The 23,929-nt window shown below is 46.9% G+C and overlaps 1 protein-coding gene across 1 annotated transcript in view; it reads right to left on the bottom strand.

The window, feature by feature from the left end:
• CFAP77 (cilia and flagella associated protein 77) overlaps positions 1-21,283 on the bottom strand; it is a 131,753-nt gene extending 110,470 nt beyond the window's left edge. Inside the window, exon 1 of the mRNA XM_059925916.1 lies at positions 21,092-21,283. Within this exon, the coding sequence (XP_059781899.1) occupies positions 21,092-21,283 (192 nt within the window). The remainder of the gene's footprint in view (positions 1-21,091) is intronic.
• Positions 21,284-23,929: the final 2,646 nt, after the last annotated feature.

Below are 23,929 nucleotides of genomic sequence, written 5' to 3'. Positions count from 1 at the left end.
ATGATCACCCCTCTTATACAGACAGGGAACTGAGGATTGAGGAGGTAGAGTGAGTTGCCTGAGTCTATGCAGAAGGAGGGTCAGGAAGCAGATTTGTTCAAGTCCAAAGCCCATGGCGGGGTCCATGGATAGGACTGGCTCCCAGTAAGATCGTGAAGCTGATGGTGTTTCTCAAATGTGGGTTCAGAGCCGTTCACCTCTTCACATCTCTCAGGCTCTCTAGTCACCTGTCGCTTAGGGATCCCACTCCACCTTGCCCCTCGAGCCACACTTTTCTTCCTTCCATCACCCTTCCTCCCTCCCACATCCAGATCCAGACTCACTTGTATTGTGTCCTGCTTCCTGATGTTCTTTTAAAGAACTGGAAACTCTGATAAATAAATCCGTGCTAAGGCCTCTGTTAGTGGACTCTTCCTTTCTGATAAGAAGTCAGTGATTATTTGAATTGTTATTCTCTTGCATGCAATGTGTTGTTTTTCTCTATCTGATTTCAAGATTTTCTTTTTGGTTCTTAGTAATTTGACTATGACGTGCACAGATGTGGTTTTGTTATTATTATTTCCTTAATCTTGCTTGGAGGTCACTGAGCTTATATAATCTCTACGTCTTTAAGTAAATATGAAGGATTTGGGGGCATTCTTTCTTCAATTACACATACCTTAGACCTTTTGATATTGTCTTGCAGGTCCCTGAGGATCTACCTGCTTTTTTCCATCAGTTTTCTCTGTTCCTCAATTGGACAATTTCTATTGATATATCTGCAAGTTCACTGGCTCTTCTGCTATCAAGATTCTGGTGTTGAGCCCATTCAGTGAATTTTTATTTCAGATATTGTGTTTTCACTTCTAAAATTTCCATTTGGTTCTTCTTGCTTCTTTTTCCTATCTTTACGTTCATTAGGAACATATTTTCTTTTACATCTTAAACATAGTTAATGATAGCCATTTTAAATTTTTGATTGTTAATTCCAAATATGGGCAATCTATGAGGTTTGTCTCAAATGTCTTTTCATTTGAGAATGAGTCACATTTTTCTATTTCTTTGTGTGTCAAGAAATTTTGACCTGTACCCCGGACATGGTGACTGATACCTTGTGGAGACTCTGGATTCTGTTATAGTCCTGCTAAGCATTATTTTGTCTTGTCTGCAAGCAGTTTACTTGGTTGAACTCAAATCTTAAACTGTCTCTTCTGCCACAGGCAGCAGCTCAAATCTAAGTTCACCTATTTTAGCCTTAGTTGGACTTTTTTTGAGTCTGCCCCACTTACAAGTGGTTCAGGGATCATCCTGGGACTTGGGCAGAGGTTATACACTAAATTTGGACTTCTCCTCTCTGGCTCTCTCCTTTCCTGAATTCTTCCCTAATTTTCCATTGACTGGTATTTCCTCAAACTCTGTCTTCTGGTTCTTTGGCCACAGGTTGGATAGAACCACAGGTTTCTAACCAAATTCTAAACACCTTGTGCAGCACTGACTATAGCCTGGCATTTGACTGAGTCATTTTTCAAATGAGAAAATCATTCTCCGCTCTTCGCTTCTTCATGCGTCAACACCCTCATCCGCCTGCTGTATCTGCCTGTGTTCATTCCCTTTCCAGAGCCTTAGGTAGTTTTTTTTTTTCATAATTTTATCCGGAGTTTATAGATGTTATGTCTAGGAGGGTTGGCCTGATAGGAGCTTGCCTGGTCATGACCAGGAGAGGAGCAGGCCTTCTGCTACTAAATTAAAATGACTTAATATGTTGCCCCCTCCTTCTGACACATTCACTGAGATCTCAGATGCCTCAAACGAGAGAAGGGATTCTGTTGAGATTTTCTAGTATCTTGGAAGTCTGGTAGGAAGGATTGTGACAGAAGGGTTTTTCTTCAGATCACAACAAGGAAGTGGCTTTCAAGTTCAAAGGGTAGATCTGATCATTGATGAAAAATGGAAACATTCTTTGTTGTGTTTGACTTATGGGTAGATGCTAAGGTAATTTCTAAAGCCCTTTTTTCCAAGATAAACACAACTATCTTTAGGATATGATTTTGGAGTACTCCTTCATAACATATGAGATGTAATGCCTGCAAAATCTTAGGAAGGAGAAATGAGGAGATTGGTCCCAGATGGTGGACTGAGCATATATATCTGCCTTCCCACTCTCCTAAAATACTGTGAAAGGAGAAAGAAAGTATTTTTCAAAAGGAAAAATCCAAAATAGTGTAGGGAAACAAGAAAGAACTCTATCAGTGGGCCAGAAATTTGGGGAAATTTCCAAATAATCAAAATCAGACAGGATCAGAAATACAGAAAAGAAAAACCAGAGGAAACTATCACCAGAAATACGTGTAGGAGATGATTACTATGGAGTCGGGGAGTGTTGAGGAGAAGGCCAAGTCCAGATCAAACATACAGGAAAGGAGTGGCTCTGGAGCAATAGGGACTATCTGAGGAGCTGCCTTTGGAGCAGTCAGGTTGGCTCAGCCTCTCTCCTTCCAAGGTTCACTAGGCAGAGAGCAACAGTGGCATTTGCTTCCAGACTAAAGCAGTGAGTATGGGAAGGAGAGAAAAAAAAAAAGACCCATGTAGCTCGTTCTTCCCCAAAGCATGTTCTCATCCAGAAGGAAAACTGCCAGTTCATCCCACCTCCCAAAATATCCCACTTCTCCCCCCAACAATCGCTAGAGACAGGCCACAATAAAGAGACAAAACATCCACATACAAGTATTTAGGGAATGGTAAATATAAATATTCTGCACAACCAAGAGTAGCCAAACATTTGAGAAAAAAATCATTACCAAGAAAGAGTGACAAAGGGAAAAACTCACACCTGAGGAAATAGAGTTAATAAGGCAAATAGAAGAAGGCTTTTAAAAAATTATAATTCATTCCCTAAGAGATATCAGAGGACATCACAACAATTTTTTCTAAAAAAAAAACAAAAACAAAAAAACCCACCACTATTATGGCCAAAGAATAAATTTGAAATCTTGGAAATGAGAGGGGAAGAGAAATAATACACACAAGGTCACACAGCTAGTCATTCGTTCATCCCTTCAACTAACAGCCACTTATTGAGCACCTATTATATGCCAGGCCCTGTATAAGGTTCTTAGAATAGAAAGATAAAAAGAAACAATCCCTGTCCCCAAGGATTTCAATACATCAAGGTGACTGCCAACATGAAATTGTGTACAAAGAACACAAAGCGAGTATCCGCATGATAGAGGGAATTGGGGAAAGTGGCACAGAAGAGGTAGTATTTGGACTGGGACTTTGGGGATGAGACTACCTTTTTTTCCATGAGAGGATATGGTATAGTTGGGAAACAACATATACTTAAATATTATTGGAGCATAAAAGTGGAGAATAATTTATGAGTTAGGCAAAGAAAGACCAGACCATGAAAAATTTTGCCACCTACAGGTGATGGAGGGTCATTACACATATCGGGCTAATGATGCAGCAAAAAACAAAACAACAAAAAACGGGGCCACCAGTTCATGTAACTCTTGTTTACTGCAGTACCTCCCATAGCCTGTTACCAAAGAAACCTCTAAACCACAAATATATTCATTCATTCATTCTCTCATATAGTCACTCATTCATTTATTCAAGAGATATTGTAGAGTGCCCCTCATGTGCCAAATACCGGCTAAGAACTTGAAATAAAGAAATGAAGAAGACACCGTCCTTGCCCTAGATTCACTTACAAGTCACTGCAGATAGAGAGACATAAAAAGGGACAATTTCAATAAAGTGATAGAGGCACACACAAAGTGCTGGCAGATAAGGAAGCACTTTCCAGGAGAAACTTCTTAAACTAAGTCTTAAAGAATGTGTAGGAACAAGCCAGGTGTACAGTGAACAGGCAGAGCGTAGAAATGTAAGGTGGTATGAGACAGCATGCAGATGGGGACACGCGGGGAGCTGTGGATAGGAATAATCAAAGACAAGTCCAGATGGTACGCAGAAACTTACCAGATCATCAGACACTTACCAAAAGACAGACATTTGCCCACAAGAAGTATCCAGAAGCAAACCCATGCCCTTTCCCCCAGACTCCTCACACCTCCTTCTCTCTCATCCCTGTATACTCATACGTCCCCGCATCACCAAGTCCTGCCAAATCTGCCTCCCAAATTTCCCTCCAATTTGCTCATTTGTCTCCATCTCCTCCATCCTCATTCAAGGGTTTTCCCTCACCTGCGTTACTTCACAAGCCCCTTCATGCATCTCCCTGTGGCCACCCTGGTGCTCTGCAGTCCACTCTCCACTCTGTAGCCAGAAGGGTCTTTCCAATGCCAATCTGACATGTCCCTCTACCTCCAGCCCCGATCCCTGCTTAACAGCCTTCCCTGGCTCCCCAGGACTCGGGCTAAAAGTCAAACTCTTGAACTGGCCCCCAACAAGGCCCTGCGTGACCCAGTCTCAGACAGACCCACTTCTTGGCCTCTTACCTTTCTCTCCCATCCCCATGCTCCAGCTGCGCCAGCCTTCTTTCAGTGCCTTGAACCCCCAAACTCTCTCCCACCACAGGCTCTTTGCACATGCTCTTCTCAGTGCCTGGAATGCCTTTGTCCTTCCCCTCCATTTCCCCCCACCAGACACACACACACACACACACACACACATACACACGTGTTCCTTCCCCGGTTAATTAAAATCTCAGCTCAATTTTCACTTCCTCCAAGAAGTCTTCCCTGACCCTCTCCAGCCACGTGAAGTCTCCCAGTTATTAGATGCACCATGACCTTTGTCTTCGTTCTTATCGCAGTTGCAATCTTAACATTTATTTGTGATTCTTGGATTAACGCTCATCTCCCGATTAGACTGTAACATTCCACAAGGGCGATGACTGTGTCAAATTTTGCTCATCAATGTCTCTCTAATGTCTGTCTAATCCAGTGCCTGGCACATGGAGTGGAAATTCAGTAAAGTATCTGTTGACTAAAACAATGGAGAGATGGATGGATGGACGGATGGATGGATGGATGGATGGATGGATGGATGAATATCTCTGTAGAAGATAAAAAGAAGTGTGTTGTAGAGTCTGCCTTGTAAGGAGTTTCTTATAGATGGTTAGTGATCCACGTTAGTTGTGCCTAAGGGTTAAATACCAATAATAAGGCAAAAGTGCCATACATGGCACAAGATTTTATGTGATTGTCTGCCCTATGAGTGGGCCACACCACACCAGAGTGGAGACCACAGAGCTCTAAGTGCTTGCCATGCCCACAGCCCTCACCAAGATAGCAGCCTCAAGTTCAGCACAAAGGATGCCGCTCTACTGATGGCCGTATTAGCCTTAGCACAACTGATGGACCAGAGACTAGAACCCAAGCCCAAAGCAGTCACATGTTGAAGCCCTACCCCCAGGACCTCAGAATGTGACCGGATTTGACCACAGGGTCATTGCAAAGGTAATTTGTTAAGATGAGGTCATAATGAACCTACAGTGGGCCCCTAATCCAAAATGACTGATGCCCTTATAAAAAGGGGAAATTTGGGGACTTCCCTGGTGGTCTAGTGGTTCGGACACGGCACTTTCACTGCCATGGGCCTGGGTTCGATCCCTGGTTGGGGAACTAAGATCCCACAAGCCACGGGGTGTGGCCAAAAAAAAGGGGGGGAAATTTGGACATAGACACATATCCAGGGAGAATGCCATGTGGACATGGAGATGGCCTCCTTCAAGCCAAAGGGAGAGGCCTGCAACAGATCCTTCTCTCAGGCCCTCAGAAGGAACCAGCCCTGCCAACACCTTGATCTTGGACTTCCAGCCTCCCAACCGTGAGGCAATAAACTTCTGCTTTTAAGCCACCCAGGTCGCGGTCATTTTTTACCCTACCGGCCGTGGCCAAGCAAAGCAGAGGGCAAGATCACTAGACCCAAGAATGACCAGAGAGGTTGTGATGGAGCAGGTGGAGTCTGGGCTGGGCACCACAGGAAAGGGCAAAGGGGTCAGAAAAGCAGAGCTTTCACTTTGGGAAGGAAGCAGTGAATAGGCTGGAAGGGGAATCTCATCTCATCTCAGGAAAGAAAAACGTCTTGCACCCACATGGAAGACTCAGGGCTTCTTGTGCTGTGAGGAAGTCAGTCCTGAGTCGCCCAGACCTGGCTGAGGCTGGCCCACGTGTGTCTTAAAACGAACTCTCCCCAGCTTGGCAATAACTCCACTGCAGGCTTTTTGTATTGATAAATTCATTATATTGCTAGGCAGCGTCTTCCTTATATTTAGCTTAATAACCACGTAATGATCACCTTGGCTGATTTAGATGATGTCATTTTAAGAAATTATGGCTTAGATCCATCTTCTCTTTCCCCTTTCCCTCTGCCCTCCCTGAATTATTCCTGAGGAAGGAACCAATTAATAGTAGCTCGACTGCTGTAATGCAGCCTGCTGTACCATACAGCAATGCCTAATGGAGTTTTAATTTCCCCATGGTGAGTCAATATTTGTTTTAAGAAAGAAAAATGCCACCATAAACCACTGCCCCAAATGAATTTGGTAGCACAGAGGGTGAGAGAGACTTCTTCTTTAGATAAACAGTGAAGGAGACTGGATTTGGGGATGCAGGGGTTTGTCTTCACAAACAGGGTTGCTTATGGTTTCTGCTTCCTCCTTCAGACAAGGGTGGTTATTAAAGATTTTGCTTTGCAAATGCAGATAACTGTCAGAGGCTCACCCACAGTTTAAAGGGTCTGAAACAAAGTCATTATAATGTAGAAGAGGAACAATTTATTCCGGCCTATTAATAACTTGCGGGGAGCAGGGAGGGAAACATAACACGAGGCATACCTGTGTGAAGACATTATGGGTGTTGCTTATTTCCCCCAACTAGGGTTGCACGCGGAAACCAAATCCTACTTTTTAAAAAACGGATTAGACTTTTCGGGATCGTGCGAGGAAATAAAGTTCTGCAATGCTCTCTCTCATAATAAGTCTGGCCAAAAATGATGGTTCTCATCCTGTTGAAAGATAGTTTCATTTCCTCCTCAAAATTGGTATGAAAAATTTGCCTTGCCAAATGAACACCGTATACTGAACTTGTCAAATCCTTTCTCCTGACACAAATAAAAGATAACATTGGGTGGCAGCATGTAAAACAGCTCTGACAAGATAGCAAAGGGAGACAAAGAAATATACATATTTTGATTCTCTCTGTTTTAGAAGCTGGTAGCGGGGGAGGCGGCCAGCGGCGGAATGACTGGCCAGCTTTGAATGCTTCAGGTAACAATTGAACAAGTCACTTTCATGTCGATTTTCAATGGTATAATGACCCTGTTTCCAATTAGCCAAAACATGACAAAAACCTCAACTTTTGTAGTGGCACAAACTGCCAGGGAGAAGACGAACTGAGTGACAACGCTCCTCATTCAAAAGTTCACGGGTGAACCTCGCGGCTGTAATTACTAGTTCTAACGCAGTGGGATATTATTCCTGGTGTGTTTAAAAATAAATAAGGTAAATGATCACCCTTTCATTAGATCTGTACTCATATCATATAAGTGTCTTTTTTTTCCTATTAAAATTGTTGATTGAAGGCCGTTAGCTGTTTATCAGCTCAAAATTACATTTCTGCTCTCTTAGGGGCTGCCGCCATTCAAAATCACAGTCAGCTCCTAGTTAGTAACAAGAAAAGACTCCTAAAACTGCAATTTCAGGGGAAAAAAAAAAACACGAGCAAGAAACCCAGATTGCACCTTCATGTCCCCAAAGGCATCACGCTTCTTTGTTCTGCTAAGAAAAATTAACCTCAATCTCAGCTCCGGGTCCCTAGATTGATTATCATAGTCATTTAAATACTGTAATCTCATTTTCAGCATTGGGATAAGGGGAGGGGGGGAAAGAAGCCCTGGGAGGGGGGGGGGAGGGGTGCGAGGCTGGAGAGAGAAAGAGAGGGAGGTGGGGAGGAGAGGGGAAAACAGAATAAATTATCTGACAAAGGGAAGCGGGCCTTTCTGCTCACAGAGTCTATTTTGGATCCTTCCACTTGATTGGAAAAGTTGATGAAGTTTAAATGAAGCAGAATTAGAACCTCAGGCCACTGAGTATTGACGGGGGCCGGGGGTGGGGAGGAACGGGAGAATGTGCAATTCAATAGCCCCGGTTTCAGCAGAAAACAAGGGAAAGGCCTAAATGGCATAATCTTCAATCGAATCTAACATCCACACGGACAAGGCAGGGTAATGAGTTAGGCCAGATCAGGCCTGTTGGTTAAAGAAATTAATCCCTCCTGCCGCCTGCCCAAGCCAGGCTTTGATGCCTATTGTGTGGGCCCCTGTCCCAGTCTATCTAAATGCTAACGAACTGCGGGGGTGCACAGGACTGTGCTTTTCTTTGCTGGCGCTAATCTGATAACAATTTGCTCTCTCTGATTAGTGGGGCGGGGAGGGGACGGGCGATGGGTGGGAGAGGAGGAGGGGACACCTTCCCTTTGAAAGGGGGAGGCCATTCTGGTCAGCCTGGATGGAGGTTTCACCCCTCACCCCCAGCCAGCCAGCCTGGCTCCTGGCCGGCCGGCAGACACACATGTACAGAATAACCTAAACTCCAGGATTCTGTGGGAAGCCAAGTGTCCACACTCCTTTTCTCTGTATGCCTTGTCTCTTCTTGAGACAGTATGTGGTGACATAAAAGTGCAAGCTTTACCTTAAGCCACCCTGACCCGCTGCCAGCATCCCTCCCTACCACGCTTCTTTGCCTTCAGACTTTCCCTCCAAACACACCCAAGCTCTCAGCATCCAGTTTCTCGCCTTGTCTGGTCATTTTCTACATCTAAAATGACCTGCTTCCTCCTCTCAGGCCCACTGAGTCCTGCTTGGTCATCCACCAGGCTTTTTTGGACGTCTCCAGGCCACAGACCCTCTTCCTAACTGTTTTGTATGTCTTGTATGTCTGAACCGCACTGGCCCTATAGGTTTCAGCCTTAGAACTACAGCAACGTCTAGGGGTGTGTGTGTGTGTTGTGTGTGTGTGTGTGTGTGTGTGTGTGTGTGTGTGTGTGTGTGTGTGCATGCCTGGTGTGGCGTATGTGCCCAACTATGTAAGCTCCTTGAGAACAGAAAGTACACCTCTGGATGAAGTTAACCCTTTAGATAGATGGAGATGGAGATCGACCAGACTCTTCTCTCCCATCAGGACAAAGGAGTCTCTGGGGTGATGGACAGTGGGGCATAACGCATAAGGACCATGACAAGCTGTGGACTTATACAAGCCACAGTCTAAGCCCCCACTCTGCTATTCACCCTCTGTGTGACCTTGGGCATGTTATGAGTCTTTCTGAGCTCCGACCTTGCCTAGTTGAGATCATATATGTAAAAGTCTGGCACTTAGCAGGTATTCAGCAATGGGAACTGTTGGTGTCACCAAGTTCTTTTGATTTGCACAGTGGTTAGGACCTCAGGCTGCAGAGACCCAGACCTGGCTTGAAGCCTGGCTCCTCCACACACGTGCTGGATGACTGTGGGCAACTTGTGTAGCTTCTCTAAGCCTCAGTTTCTCCATCTGTAAAATGGGAACGACAGCAATCCTGCCTCTTAGGATTGTGGCAGAGGTTTAAGGGAGGTGATGCCTAAGAAGGGTCAGCACAGTGCCTGGCACACAGCGGGCTCCACGAAGGGCAGCTGCTGTCGGCTGGCACAGAGAGGGTGTCAGCTGGCCAAATGGGTCACCAGCCAGGAGCTTCCTGGAAACTCAGACTCCAGGCCTCAGCCTCCAGGCACCCTCCCACTCCAGGAGAAGTCAGGCCCGCGAGCATCCTGCCAGGCGATCCTGGGAGGATCTGCCGCCAGGAGCACGCGGCTGCCTAAGGAAAGATGGAGCTTTCAGAAGCCCCAGGCAGACGCTTTCCTTTTAAAAGGGAAGTTTCTGAAAGACTTGCTTAAACCTCCAAATTTATGCCCACTGGGTGCCTAGAGAGAGAGCAACATCTTGAGTGACAACTTATAAAGGTTTTGAAGGCAGACGCGAAGCCCGGCACTCGGTCCTAAGGGATCCCTCGGAATCAACTCAGCAGGCTCCCTCAAACGACTTGGGGAAAATTCAGAGCATGACAGACCAGGGGCTTGTTTAACTTGCAGAAAGTAAACAAATCGCAGCCGCTAACCCTAAACCATCACGCTGCTCGTCCTGCCCGTGGTGCTCCAAACACGCAGCCTGGCAGGAGACCAGGATGCAGTGAACGTGCCCGTGCCAGCACAGTAGGGCTCTTGCTGATGCCTCCAGTCAACCCGCAGCACCCTGCAGCCAGGGGTGGGTACCCTGGTCCCCGTCAACACTGGGAGGGAGGGGCTGGCACTTAGACCTACTGTTGATTTCTGGACTTGTCTCTCAGCCCTCTGTTCTCTGTCTCGTTTATCCTACTTGCTCTGGCCCCTGCAGCTCTCAGATCCAACTGGGAGCCCCGCCGGACCTGGCCTCACTCTCTGCCCAGCCTCCTCTCAGCATTTGCCTCCGCTGGTGCTTCACTGTAGCCTCCTGAATTCCAAGTTCCTCCTTGCCTTGGAGGCACAAAACCTCTTATTTTGCCTGGAACAGTCTCTATCTACTGCCCCTCCAAACACAGACACACACACACTCCCACCAGCATGCCATAACTGACCACTCTACTCATCCCAGGAGATTGGGCTGAGATGTCACGTCCTTGGACTTGAACTTGCATAGCCTCCCGGCACCGCAGATGCCTCCACAGTGCTTAACCCTAGGGAAGAGGTAGTTGCCCTATTGTCTGTCTTCACCAGGGCTTTGAGCTGCCTGCAGGCAGGAACTCAGGCTCTCTTGTCCACAGAGGTCTCCCCAGGTCCAGCATGTTGCCTGGCGCCTAATAGCCCCTTGATAAACATTTTGCAAAGGGTCGAATAAGCAAATGAAGGGTAGGCTCCCAGCAGTTCTCAGGACGAAAGCCATTCAGATGCGCAGAAACCAAGGCTTTGGGACATTCCAGGGACTTGCGCAAGGTTTCAGAGCCAACAAGAGTGTGCAGGAGACTGGGAGCTCATGACTGTGGTCATGGGGCCTCAAGTGTCTGGTCCAGGGGAAGTGTGCAGTGCTGAATGAATGAATGAATGAATGCATGAATAGGTGATGGAAGGATGGGTGGATGGATGACACACAGCCTAGAGAGGAACCGAGGCCTCTCAAGTCTGGCGATCCAGTGCATTTTCCCCCTCCCACCTCCCCCTGAACATCCTTTTTCCTAGAAAGCTTTTTCTCCTCCAGTCAAAAGTGGATTTACCCTGAAGTTAATGAAGCTTAAGCTTCAGGGCCCCTCTTTGTACTGGGCCCCTTCCAAGGCCTTGGACTTCATTTCCAACATCATTTTTAATTTCGTACTCTGTTTCTTTTTTTTTATTTGTTTGTTTGTTTGTTTGTTTTTGGCCGCACCATGCGGCTTGCAGGATCTTAGTTCCCTGACCAGAGATTGAACCAGGGCCCCAGCAGTAGAAGTGAGAGTCCTAACCACTGGTCCACCAGGGAATGCCCTGTACTCTGTTTCTTAAAAAGACATCCCTGAATTGCATAAGCTACAGGCCACACAATACCTGCCTCCACCTCTGCCCCCACCTCACCTGACTCATCTTGGTGTCAAGATTCAGCTCTAGCCATCCAGTCTAGGAGACCTCCCCTTGCCTCCTCCCATCCAGGCACAGCTGCCCTCAAGCGCTGAGCACGAATCCCATCCAGACGGCCGTCACCACATCTGTACCACTTTGCTGTTTGTTTCGATGCCTGTTTCTGTCTACGAGATTGTAAGTTCTTTGAGGGCAAAGCCTACACCCAGATTGGTCTACCCCCGTATCCTTGGTGCCAAGCTCTGTGTCTGGTACACAAGCGGTTAATTCTGTTAATTCAAGAAGTGAGTGAATGCGTCTGCCACTGCTTTCCTCATAGAATCCTAGAGTTGTCTGTTCTTGTCCATTTCAGACCTTTGCTCAGGCCAGCCCCTCCCCTGGCGCCCCTCCTCTCCTTTCCAGCCACTGGAATCCAACCCACTCTGCAGCCCCAGCCCAGGTGCAAAAGCTGCCCTGGGTGCCCCAACACTGCTCCCACCTTCACTCCCAAATATGCCTCTCAGCACCTCTCCTTCTGCCTTTGATAACTTTTATTAGTGGTTTTAATGTGCAAAGTCTGGTTCTTCCATAAACTCCTTGGAAACAAATTCTTAAACCTCTTGTGTTTCCACCAGCGCCTTGTGCATTATAGGTGTGTGATAAATATTTTCTCATTGACTGAGGGGTTCATTAATAGTTTCTAATGCATATCAAAAAAGAATTTTAAGTCAGTGTCTCTGTTCTTAAAGATCTCTGGGAGACAGTGGGAAAATATGAATGGAATTCATAACGGGAACATTAAAATCGCATTTTAGTGTGGCAATATGGCCAGACTGACTAGTGTCCAGCAAAATTGACCCAAAAAGTTGCCAGCAAATTTTCCAGTTCCCTCAACTGCAATGCTATGGCCATAAGATCGCCTCTCTCCATGTCTTTTGGGGCGCCCCCATCTTTGCAGGCTGCAGCCTCTGAGCTTCGGCTAGCTGGGGCTTTTTCTCTGATGTGGTGAGGCAGCTTGGATGCTGTGCCACTGGTCCCAAATGGCCAGCCACCTGGCAGTGATGTGGCCTTTCACTAATGTTGTACCTTGAAATCAAAGCACTTCTGATTCTCCACTTTCATTCCTCTGGACAAACACAAAAGATTTTGATCCACACAAAGAAATTTATCTTGTTCGCTTCTGTGTTCATTGGTCCCCCCCCCCCAATATGTATTGTTTGGTTCATATAAAAGATCAAAAGACCCCTCTTTCTGGCTCATTATGTGTTTTCTACAATGCTCTTGGTGAGCTATTCTCCCCCCTGTGTGTCCTTCATGTTGACCTTTCTGCTCATTGACCCACATCAGTCAGTTTCTTGACCGAACCCTGATGTGCCTTTAAATTATTGGGTGGAAAAATACAGCTGTTTTCTTTATAAAGCACATTGACTTGCTTCCCTGAAATGCTGTACTTCGTTCCACAACGAGAGTGTAAGGGCTAGGCTGGGACTCTGGTCCACTGTGAGCTTAATTTTTGCTGGACCAAATCAATTCCGTTTTAAATCCTAAATGAGTTCATGCTGAGAAAAACACAACCAAAGCAAGCCCTCAGAAGGTAACGTGCCAGGGAAACAAAGCTTGTGCGCGGTGGTCAGTGATTACTCAACAAACCAGCCCCTACGCTAATCAGTTTATCTGATGAATTATAGAGTCTCACTCGATGGATTGCTGGAAATGCTTTCTATTTTTTTAAACTCCAACGTGGGTGAGGCTGGAGACAGATAAGCCCTGCCAGAAACCAGCAAATGTATGGAACCTGGAACTAAGGAAAAGGAAACGGATTCAAAAGGGGGAACTTAAAATGGCCATAAAAGGTCCAGTGGTTAGGACTCCACGCTTCCACTGCAGGGGGCCTGGGTTCAATCCCTCGTCGAAGAACTAAGATCCCGCAAGACGCATGGCACGCCAATAAATAAATAAATTTTTTTTAATTAAAAAAAATAAAATGGCCATAAAATGAATGGAGTCAGGGGACAGAGGCAAACAATGGATAGAGAAGCAATTAAACTAAACCATCTCATTTCTATAATCTTTGTATTACATTTTCAAGAGACCCTGGACCGTGGATGAACTAATAATGAATTCTCCACATGTTGATGTTTTTCTGGTCCAGAGTCTCTCAGCCTCAGCACTATTGGCATTTGGGGAGATGATTCCCTTTTTTGGGGGGTGCAGGCATCCTGTGCATTGTGGTACAGCATCCTTGACTTCTACCCATTAGATGCTGGTAGCAGCCCCCTTCCGGTTGTGATAACCAAAAGCATCTCCGGACATGGCCAGATGTTCCCTGGGGAGCAAAATTGCTCCCCCGCCCCCATTGAGGACCACTGGTCTACTTCCAGAATGTCACAATCTCTTCCATAAGATAGTGTCTCATTTAAATCAGTCTTCATTACATCCTTGAGAAGTAAACAAGGTAGTTATTAGCACCCATACTTCACGAATGAGGAAACAGGCTCGGACATTAAGCCACTTGCCCAAGAACCCTCAAGAGAGCTAGAAACCGAATTGTTTTCACCCTTAGCCAGGGCGAACCCATCTGCTTCAGGGCACACAGTTTCAGGAAGCATGAGATGGGGTGGGCCAACAGTAATTTTCAACGAGAGCACAAAGGGGAAAAAGAGTAAGCCCTTGAGTGGATTCGTCTCATGATACATTTATAAGTTCAGATTTAGGACATTTACCTAAAGTCGATTCATGAGAATAAGGTTGTCTTGAGGAACGTAAGTGTTAGAAGCAGGATAATGGAAAATAACAAAAGTGCCCACGTATTAAGTGCCCTCCTGGGCCTGGCACACCTGTGTCATCTCATTGAACCCTCACAACTCCCCCATGGCTGGTGCCAACTGTAACAGCCCATTTTACAGAGAGGAAACTGAGGCTCCAAGGTAAATAACCTCACGCGTGGCACAGCAAGAAAGCGGCTGAGACAGAACGTGCCCTGGGATCTGCCCGGCTCCACGGCCTGACATCTACACCGCCTTTGTCTCCAGTGTGGTGGCTGCAGTTTTATATCTGCCTGGGCTACCAACTTATTTTTTCTAATTAATTTTTATTGGAGTATAGTTGCTTTACAATGTTGTGTTAGTTTCTACTGTACAGCAAAATAAATCAGCTATACATATACATATATCCCCTCTTTTTTGGACCTCCTTCCCATTTAGGTCACCACAGTGCATTAAGTAGAGTTCCCTGTGCTATCCAACTTATTGCTGTATCTTTTGTGATGGTATGAAAACACCAGCTGCAGCCTGGAATTGTTTTCACAGTCTTCGTTTACACGGATTCAGGAGCTTGAAAGGAGAGTCAAGGGGCGATTTCATTTAAAGTTGAGTTGTTATCAACAACCAACAAATGCTCTCATCCTGTTTTTGTTTTTGTTTTTTTAACAAATACAAAAGTCAGACAAGAAGCACCCAACACTTACAGTATATGCTAAAACCAACCAAAATGTAATACGATTGTGACTGTGCCTTTGTTTCTTTTTTGCCCAGCCAGCCAGAGGGTCCTGGAGCGATGGCCCAGCAGATGTGTCTGAGGTTTAACAGAGCCCGGTTCCCAGGGCCACAGCAATCACTCTGCACACTGGCCTCCAGAAACGGATTTACCCAGCCTACAAGTCCAGCAGGGTCTGAGCTTGGTTCCAATCCTCTCGGTCTGTGACACATTCACTGCAGGACCAGCACAAAGACAGAACCAACGCCCCAAAATGAACCAATTCAAACCATTGCTAACAAGCTGGTGGTCTCCACTGTTAGCATTTCATATAGAACACTTTTAATTGCGTTTCCTTCCCATTATACTTTTTAAACAGTCAAAGATGCATTTTCTTGACAAGCAGTTTGAATCAGACACTTTACGAGAACTTTGATGCTTCTAGAGACAGGTGAATGACTTGAAAACCACTGCAATTAGAAATAGGGGTTTGGGGATTCCCTGGTGGTACAGTGGTTAAGAATCTGCCTGCCAACGCAGGGGACACAGATTTGAGCCCTGGTCCGGGAAGATCCCACACGCCTTGAAGCAACTAAGCCTGTGCGCCACAACTACTGAGCCCGCGTGCCACAACTACTGAAGCCCACGCACCTAGAGCCCGTGCTCGACAACAAGAGAAGCCACCACAATGAGAAGCCTGCGCACTGCAACGAAGAGTAGCCCCCGCTCGCCGCAACTAGAGAAAGCCCGCGCGCAGCAACAAAGACCCAATGCAGCTAAAAATAAATAAATAAATAAAATTTTTTAAAAAGAAAGAAAGAAATAGGGGGTTGAAATTTTGTCCACAGGGCCAGTCGTAAATCAAGAAAACTTTGTCTTTCAAATACAGGAAAAGTGGCCTAAATTCTACTATGAGCAGCACTTGAGCCTGGAAGATTCTGGAAGGTGCTGGAAGCCACTGCTGACTTGTTCAGCCAGGACTCAGAATTCTTCCTGGAGGAACGGCCTTCCCGCCACTGATCTGAGAGGAGTGTTCCGAAGGGGGCTGAGCTCATCCCCCGAGGAACCCGCATTCTGAGGTCTTCATTAACGTTTCAAAGCCAAAGCCCCCCTTTTTTAGAGGGACAAAGAGGAAGGCGGGCCCCTCCTCCAGCAGATCTGTCCCACCCACCCACCCGGGGGGTCGGTGGTAAAAAGCCTGGGAGGGAGCAGGTCTCCTTTCTGAACCGACCACGGGGCTGGGCACTGCTGCAGCCCCTGCTTGCTCACCCTTGCTCACAGAAGGATGTGCCTGGGCGCCAGGAAGCTGGAAGCTTTGATTTAAAAAGAAGAAAAAAGAAAAAAAGGACCGAGAGAGAAAGAGTTGCAGGGATCGACAACCCCGTAGCTTTCCCTAGAAAAATGAAAGCTGCCCACCAGCCTGCCGAGACTGGGTCCTTAAGATGGGCAGCTCAGTTTCAGCCCCCCTTCCCTGTGTTTTATTTTCTCCAGTTACATTGTAAATTGAACGTAAAAGGATCTGAGCAATCAAAGGCCTATTCTCTGCAATACATAGCGGAATATAACATTTTCCCATTTCCCTCAAACATGATAAAAATACTGACCTACGCTGGGTTGTTTGCCCGACTGTGTGTTTGTCTGCCTACCTTCTTTGCATTTGTCTCTACCTACGTGCCGATGTTCACCAGCATCAATATTTCTTAGAGATGTTAGGCTCTTAGTGCGGTTGAGTGTGGTTGCCTAATTTTGTAGAGCATCCAGTTTGGACATGCTGGCTCTAAATAAATGCTTCCCCGTGATGATGATGATAAGGATCCCAGCAGCGGTGTTGAGTCTTAGGAAACAGAAGTCGGGTTGGGGTGAAAGTCTATGAACCCTTAGGATCTAAGGAGGGTCGAGTCATCTGGCCCCGGAGGGCTGAGTTTCTCCCAATCTCCACCCCTGATCAGAATCTACCTTTTCACCCTTCAAGGTCCAGTTTCAGGACTGCTCCTTTATAAAGCCTCCTGAGTCCTGCTCCAGGTTTCCTCCCCCCAAATCTGAACCTTTCCGGGGAGTGCAGAAACTTGAAACTTACAGGGGGGTGACCCATGACATTGCTTGTCTTATTATCTGTGTGTGTGTGTGTGTGTGTGTGTGTGTGTGTGCGCATGCGTGTGCACAATAGTAAGAGCTAATGTTTCCTGAGAGCTTTCTTTGATGCAGGGGCTATGCTAAGCAATATATGTCATACATATGAAATACATATATATAGTGATATATATAGATATTCTGTCTCCCCAGCTAAATAATTAACTCCTTATGGGCAAGAGCTAAGTTCTGAACTTGTTTCTATGACCCCAAGAGAGCTTAGGATGGTGCAGAGTACTCAGTAAACATTCAATAAATATTTCTTGGCTGTCAACAAATCCCAAGAAATTAGTAGAGTTCACTCTGGAAGGAATGTTGAGTGAAACAATAATGGAATCGGATTCACCAATGAACATTTTTTTGACTGCCTGATGTACAGATATAACCAATCTGGGTTGTCATTCATTAACTAATTGTGTATCGCGGCCAAAGAGCATGCGTCTGGAAGTCAGGTGACATAAATCTCATCCCACTTCTGTGACCAGGTCAGGGTAGTGCCTTGGGCGAGTCTCTTCCCCTCTCTGGGTCTTAATAGCCTCAAAAAAGGAATTGGACTAGATGGCTGTAAGCCTCCTTCCAACCCCAGAATGATGTGATTCTATAGCTCTATCCTACAAATGCACACGCTTCTTGTTTGTGACATAAAGCCCCAAAGAAAAACAAAGTCGGCGAGAAATTATGAAAAACATTGGGTGCCGTGATCATTTGCACCCTCTAAGGATGCTCAATTCAATAAATTCCACCCCTGTACCTAGCCTGCCTCTCCAGGGCGACAGAAGATTCAAGGCTGTCAGTGGAGCAAACCAAACAGTCTCTCCCCATAATTGTATTGACAGGATATCAGCCGAGTTCCGATGGCAGGAAGGGTGCACCCTGACAGGCTCTGTGAAGGAGCCTTGAAGGCTATTGTAGCAGGATCCTCTGTTGAGTCACAGAGTTCTGGGGAAATGAGAATCAAGCAGGGAGAAGCTTGGCTCTTTCTCTATTTAATTTTATTCTTCCCAGAGAGTCACATTTGAAGGAAAACTGGCTAAACACACGTCACTTTATACAATAGAATAGATGCCCTTTCTAATGGAAAACATTTACATCTTCTTGTGGCCACATTAAAACATGGAGCTGATTCAATCAGCTCCACTCAATAGCCAGTTGGCTTGGTTTTAAATGAGGCAAAGAGTTGTTGAGCATTTGCTGATAAAATATCTGCTTGGATGTCTGAGGTTTTCACTTTTCACTTGGTTACGGTGGCATCTTGCAGACATGTTCTTGAATAACTGATGTGTGTACGTCCCGGTAAATTCCATGGGTGTGAAACAGCAGTGTCGTGTTTGTTCAGGCAGTGTGTCTGCATTTTAAATGAAAAAAAAAAAAAATCCCGATCCTATTCACTGGAGAAAACAATCTGAGCAACAACTCCCCAATATGGGGGAGTAAATGACTCTTTCTAAGGTGCTATGTTCCCCCAATACAGATGCAACCTTCAGATTCAGACTGAGACAAAACCAAAATATACTTCAGTTCCAATCATTCTCCTGCAGACACCCCAGGCAGAGGGCACACTCACCTCTGCTGCACACAATGAGAACTCGCACAGAAAGGAGGGTCTGAAAATCTGGGATTGTGAAACTGACATGCCACAGTCAAGAAATCCACAAGCCATGCCGCAACAGAAATTTCAGCAATATATTATTTTTAAAAAGATTTTTTTAAAGGCTCTACCATCTTGGATACTTTCAATCTTCTTTTCTGAAAGAGCTGAAAACCTCAAAGTTTTTTTTCATAGTTTAGATTTCCTTTAAAATAGAGGAAGCTTTTTGGAGTGGTAAAAGTAAAGCTGGGCTGGGAGCCAGTGGAACATAGCTTCTACCCCCGGCTCTGCCAGAACCTTGCACAAAGAACCCACCACAGACAGCCTCAGCGTCCCCAGTGTAAGGAGGGGTCTGGAGAAGGTAACAATCAAGGTTACTCCTTGCTCTCAATGTTTCTGCAGCTTTTACTTAGGCCAGATTTTAGTAGAAAAATCTGGTAGCGGTGGTCAGTATTGAAATGTGGACATAATCTTAACTGCTACTGAAACTACCTGACGGCCCATCAAGAACTGGAGGGAGGAAAGTAAGAAGGAAAGACCTGCTTTCCTGACAGGAGACAAGCTGGGCACGATCACCAGGGCGCCCCCTGCTGCTTGAGCCGAGTCACCGCTGACGGGGCAGCCCTGCTCTGTGTCTCATGCTCTGAAGACAGAACCCGCGGTGGTGGGTCAGTGTCTCCTGCACATTTTCCAACCCAAAGTTCAAGTTCAGGAATTAGGACTGAATTCATCTGGAAGCTGTTCAGCTAGTGCCATCCAGAGGCCAAATACTGTCCTTCTTGATATGCAGCACGAGCAAAAGGAAAAAAGGGAGGGGAAATTTTTACTTATAGATGTATGTTATACATGTTAAACACATGTATATTGTACATACACATGTGTGTATGTGTGCATACATATATGTAAAGTGTATGTGTATGTACAATGTGTATATATCTATGCATATACCTATATGTATGTATGTGTCTCTATGGATATATCATAGCTTGGGGTGGGCATTACACACTCTTAATTCACCATGGAGAATAACTCCATTACGCTGTCCATTTTGTATTTAAGTAGGAAGGAGTTGGTCCACCAGTAACTGCTTGAGTAAAAGCAATGATCAGAGGCGGGGAAATTGATTCTCCCCTTGATCCCAGAGTGGTGAACCCCATCTGTCTGTGCCATCTGTCCTCTGAGAGTGGCTCTTCTCACCTAGAAATAAGTGAAGGACTTTGCTCCACTTTGGGAGGCCTAGGAAGGGGAGGTGTTAGATGGAAGGGTGCCTAGTGTGATAAGCCAGCTTCTCCCAGCTGCTGGCCCAGGAAACAGTCTGGGTAGGGCAAGAGGAGAGAATCCGTGTTTTCATAGGAGCCAGTTAACTCAGCTAATTCTACCACGATGTTAAGAAAGCCCAGGTTCCCTGTACGAAACAAACAAACAAAAAACTAACAACAACCAAAACCTCTGGGCTCTAAACAGCTCCTGGCGTTCAGATAAATAATTGTTACTGAATCCACGGTTATTACCTGCGCCTTCCACCACCGGAATCTGGGGAACTGCGCGCATTTTTAAAGGCACACTGCCCTCCAGTGGCGCATGGTAAAATTGCTCCATGACCAGCTTCCCAAGCGCCAAACTTCAACTTGACCTTTCCTGGGGCCCCGGAAAGGCGCGTTGATGCCACGCCAGCGTTGGGTGATTACCAGTCCCGAAACGTGACTAATGTAAGGGAGCGTGCGATCAAAGAGGAGGCGATCTAGTTGGAAACCGCGGCTCCCTCGCTCGTTTGTGCCTGTGGGACCCCTGGGGCAGAGATTCGCGCTTTTTGTCTCTTAGGGTCATAATTCTGGTTAAGAGTATGATTGGGTGAAAATTAACGTGTGAAGTGATGCTTTCAAGAGACATACAGAACACTTGCTACATAACAGCAGCCCAGGCGTGCAGGGGAATCGGGAGAGGCGGCCTGCACCCTGCGAGGGCTGGCAGGTGGTAAGGACGCAGTCTGGGTGCTGCTGCCTGTCTGTCACCCGGTGGGTTCACCCTGCGTGAATACATATGCAAATAGCCGCCAACGTGGAGGGCTTACCGCGTGTCAGGGGTCTCGCAGGGATTACCTTATGCAATCTTCCCAATCACTCCCTTTAATGAGTGCCATTATCATCCCACTTTGAGGATGAGGAAACTGAGGCTCAGCGAGGCGATGCGGCCTGCCCGTGACCGCCCGGGGGTCCAGGCCTGTCTGGACCAGAGCTGGAGCTCCCAGTGCCGCGCTCGGAGCGGGGCGGTGGGGCCGGGGCAGGACGCGTGGAAACCCCCAGCCGCGTGGGTGCCCAGTGAGGGGACGAGCGCAAGAGGGTGATGGGCGTGGGGAGGGCTCACCTTGACGATGAGCGGGTTCTGAAACATGGAATCCCGCACGACCCCCAGCCTCTCGTTCTCCATGCCCGGTTGGATGTCGGCCACGGTCAGGGGCCGCCGCGGGGGCGGGCAGATCTGGCTGACCGTGCGGCGCACCGGCGGCTTCTTCTTCCATCGCGTGAGGTCGTGGCAGGAGTTCCTGGCCTCTGGCATCCTGGGGGTCGCGGGGAGTCGGCCAGCCGGCTGGATCCAGCGCGCTTCCCCGGTGGGGGGCCGGTGCGGAACTCGGAGGGGCCCTCCGCCAGTCCCGGGACGCACCACCCGGACCCCGGGGTGGACACCGGACGCCGGGCTCCCTCCGGAGCGAGGCGCGCCCACCTCGCGCCGCCCGCTCGTTGCAAGGAGCGCTGAGACCTACATAAGCCCCTCTGGTTCCTGAGAGCGTCTTCTGGGCGCCGCGCTGCGGATTCGAAAAGGAGAGAAAATCAAGACCACCCCTTGAGGAAGAATGGAACCGTCCGTTTCCATGGCGACAGGACGCCAACGGCACTGGAACAGGGCTGGTCGATTTACTTTCAGGAAACTTTTTGGCGGCCACCTAAGTGGACGTGTTTCGAGTTTTCTTAAGTAGACCTGAGAAAAACCCAAGAATTACCACTGGGCTGTGTTAAAAGCGACGGAGTTCTAGAAGGCCGTTTACACTTGACTTCCAAGTCAAAGACACACACACACACCCCCCCACCACTTACCCCGACCCCTCTCGCCGCCCCTTCCCACTTCTCCCAGCGACACACACACACGCACACACACACAGCCCGGGGCAGAGCGTTACTACGTGTTTCAGAATGAAATAGAAATCCGCATTCCAGGCCTGATATTACTGCTAATCCACTGGGTGATCTCAAATTAGTCACCTTTTGGGTCCTCAGTGTTTTCTTCTGTGAAATGGGTAGGGGGAAAAGTCTAGAGTTGAATGAAATCAATGGTACCCTACTTTGTGCAACAGAATAAAGGGAAGTTGAAAAATACAGATTCACTGAATCAGAATATCTGGAAATGGGATCTGAGAATCTGCATTTTAATCCTTCTTCCCCTTTGGATTTTTTTTTAAATTCAAAGCTATGGAAACTGTGAAAGAAGAGTACAATGAAAACCCATATAGACTTCACCTAGACTGACTGGTCCTTAGTATTTGCCACATTTACTTTCTGTGTGTGTGTGTGTGAACATGCACACACACACATTGCTAAACCATTTTGAAAAGATCTGCAGACATTATCATATTTGACCCTAAATACATGTATCTGCCAAGAACAAGGACATTCTCATACAGAACTACAATGCTATTATGTCTATGGATTTTAATGTGATACAATAATGGTGCCTGATATGCAGTCTGTATGCTAAGTTGGAAATCTGCACTTTTTAAGAGCTTCCCGAGTGATTGGTGCAGTGTTTTGGGAACCACTAGCCTGGGTGATCCCTAGTCTGCCTTCTAGTTCCAGCCTTTAGTGGGGTCATTCACCCATCATTATCATCTTCATTAAATGTGCAAATATCCACAAGGCTCTGGGTAAGGGGTTCACCACAGAGAAGTTGCACAGACAACAAAGGTGCACTTCAAGGCCTTGCACAGCAACAGTGGACAACACCAGCACTGCCTTTCCAGAGCAAATCAGACAGACCTCCAACTGTCCATCCAAGGCCTGAAGCGGCCCTTGGGTGGTGACAGGCGTATGATGTACGCTTTATGGTTTCTCTAGTCTGCTTCACTTTCACATAAATGCACGTTGTGCGCTTTTTAATCAAAGCTGCTTGGCAGCTCACACAGAGGAAGTCAGGTGGTGCAGCAAGGCACAGGATACTGGAGTAGTGGAAAGATCACAGGTTTGAATCCTAGCTGGGGCCACACAAGTTTCCCTGTGACAAGTTACATGAAGCCCTAGTTTTCTCATCCACAAAGTAAGGCTGATATTACCTAATAAAGATTTCCTACAACAGGGGGTTGTTACAGGATTCCATGAGAAATCTCTTTGCTGGTGTGATTGTGTTCACTATGCAGTAAGACTAAAAGTTTGAGTGGCATGTATACTGGCCTCGACTTGATGGCCTGCTTAAAGCTTTACTTTTAATCATAAGCTAAGTTTCTTTCGGACTCAGTGGAAATGGGAGAATCGGAATAGATCTTCAGGGCTTCTTCTACCTCTAACCTCCACCTAAGTTCAATGTGCATTAGACTCCGCACCACAGAGCCCCTGCCAACCCCTGACTTCACCCCTTACCTCTGTCCCCGTCACTCACGGTGCTCCCGCTACCCTGGCCTTCTTTCAGTTCCTCCAGCAACCAAGTTCAGGGCCTCTGGATTTGCTCCCAGCCTGGAACACTCTTCCATCGATTTTTGTTCACCCTTTTCATTTAGAACTCAACTGTCACTCGTCAAAGAGCCTTCCTTACTATCTAACCTAGCTCTCACTGTCCCTAGTCGCTCCCCATCACTTTACCCTGATCTATTTTCCTTAAAGGATAATCTGAAATTATCTTGGTTGATAGTTTGTTTTCTGTCTTCCTCAGGTTAGCCCTCAGCATCTTGTTCACTCCTGGACTGCAGACGGACCTCAGCAAAAAAAAACTGTTGAATAAATGGCATGCATGCACGAATAAGCAAGTCGGCGGAAGGGCTCTGTCCCACTTTCTTAGTTTTAGGATCACGCTCTACCCTGTCCCACCCGACTCGCAACAAGACCGGGAACAAACTGGGCAGAAAACGACGCGAGTCACAGCCCCACAGCCAGCGAGCTGCTACGGCAGCGCGATGCCGGAGGGGGGGGGGCGGGGCGGGCCGGAAGTGACGCCGGTCAC

This window comes from Balaenoptera ricei, chromosome 6 (genome assembly GCF_028023285.1).
Source record: "Balaenoptera ricei isolate mBalRic1 chromosome 6, mBalRic1.hap2, whole genome shotgun sequence".
Classification (NCBI taxonomy): Eukaryota; Metazoa; Chordata; class Mammalia; order Artiodactyla; family Balaenopteridae; genus Balaenoptera; species Balaenoptera ricei.
This window is presented reverse-complemented; position numbering and strand designations above follow the sequence as displayed.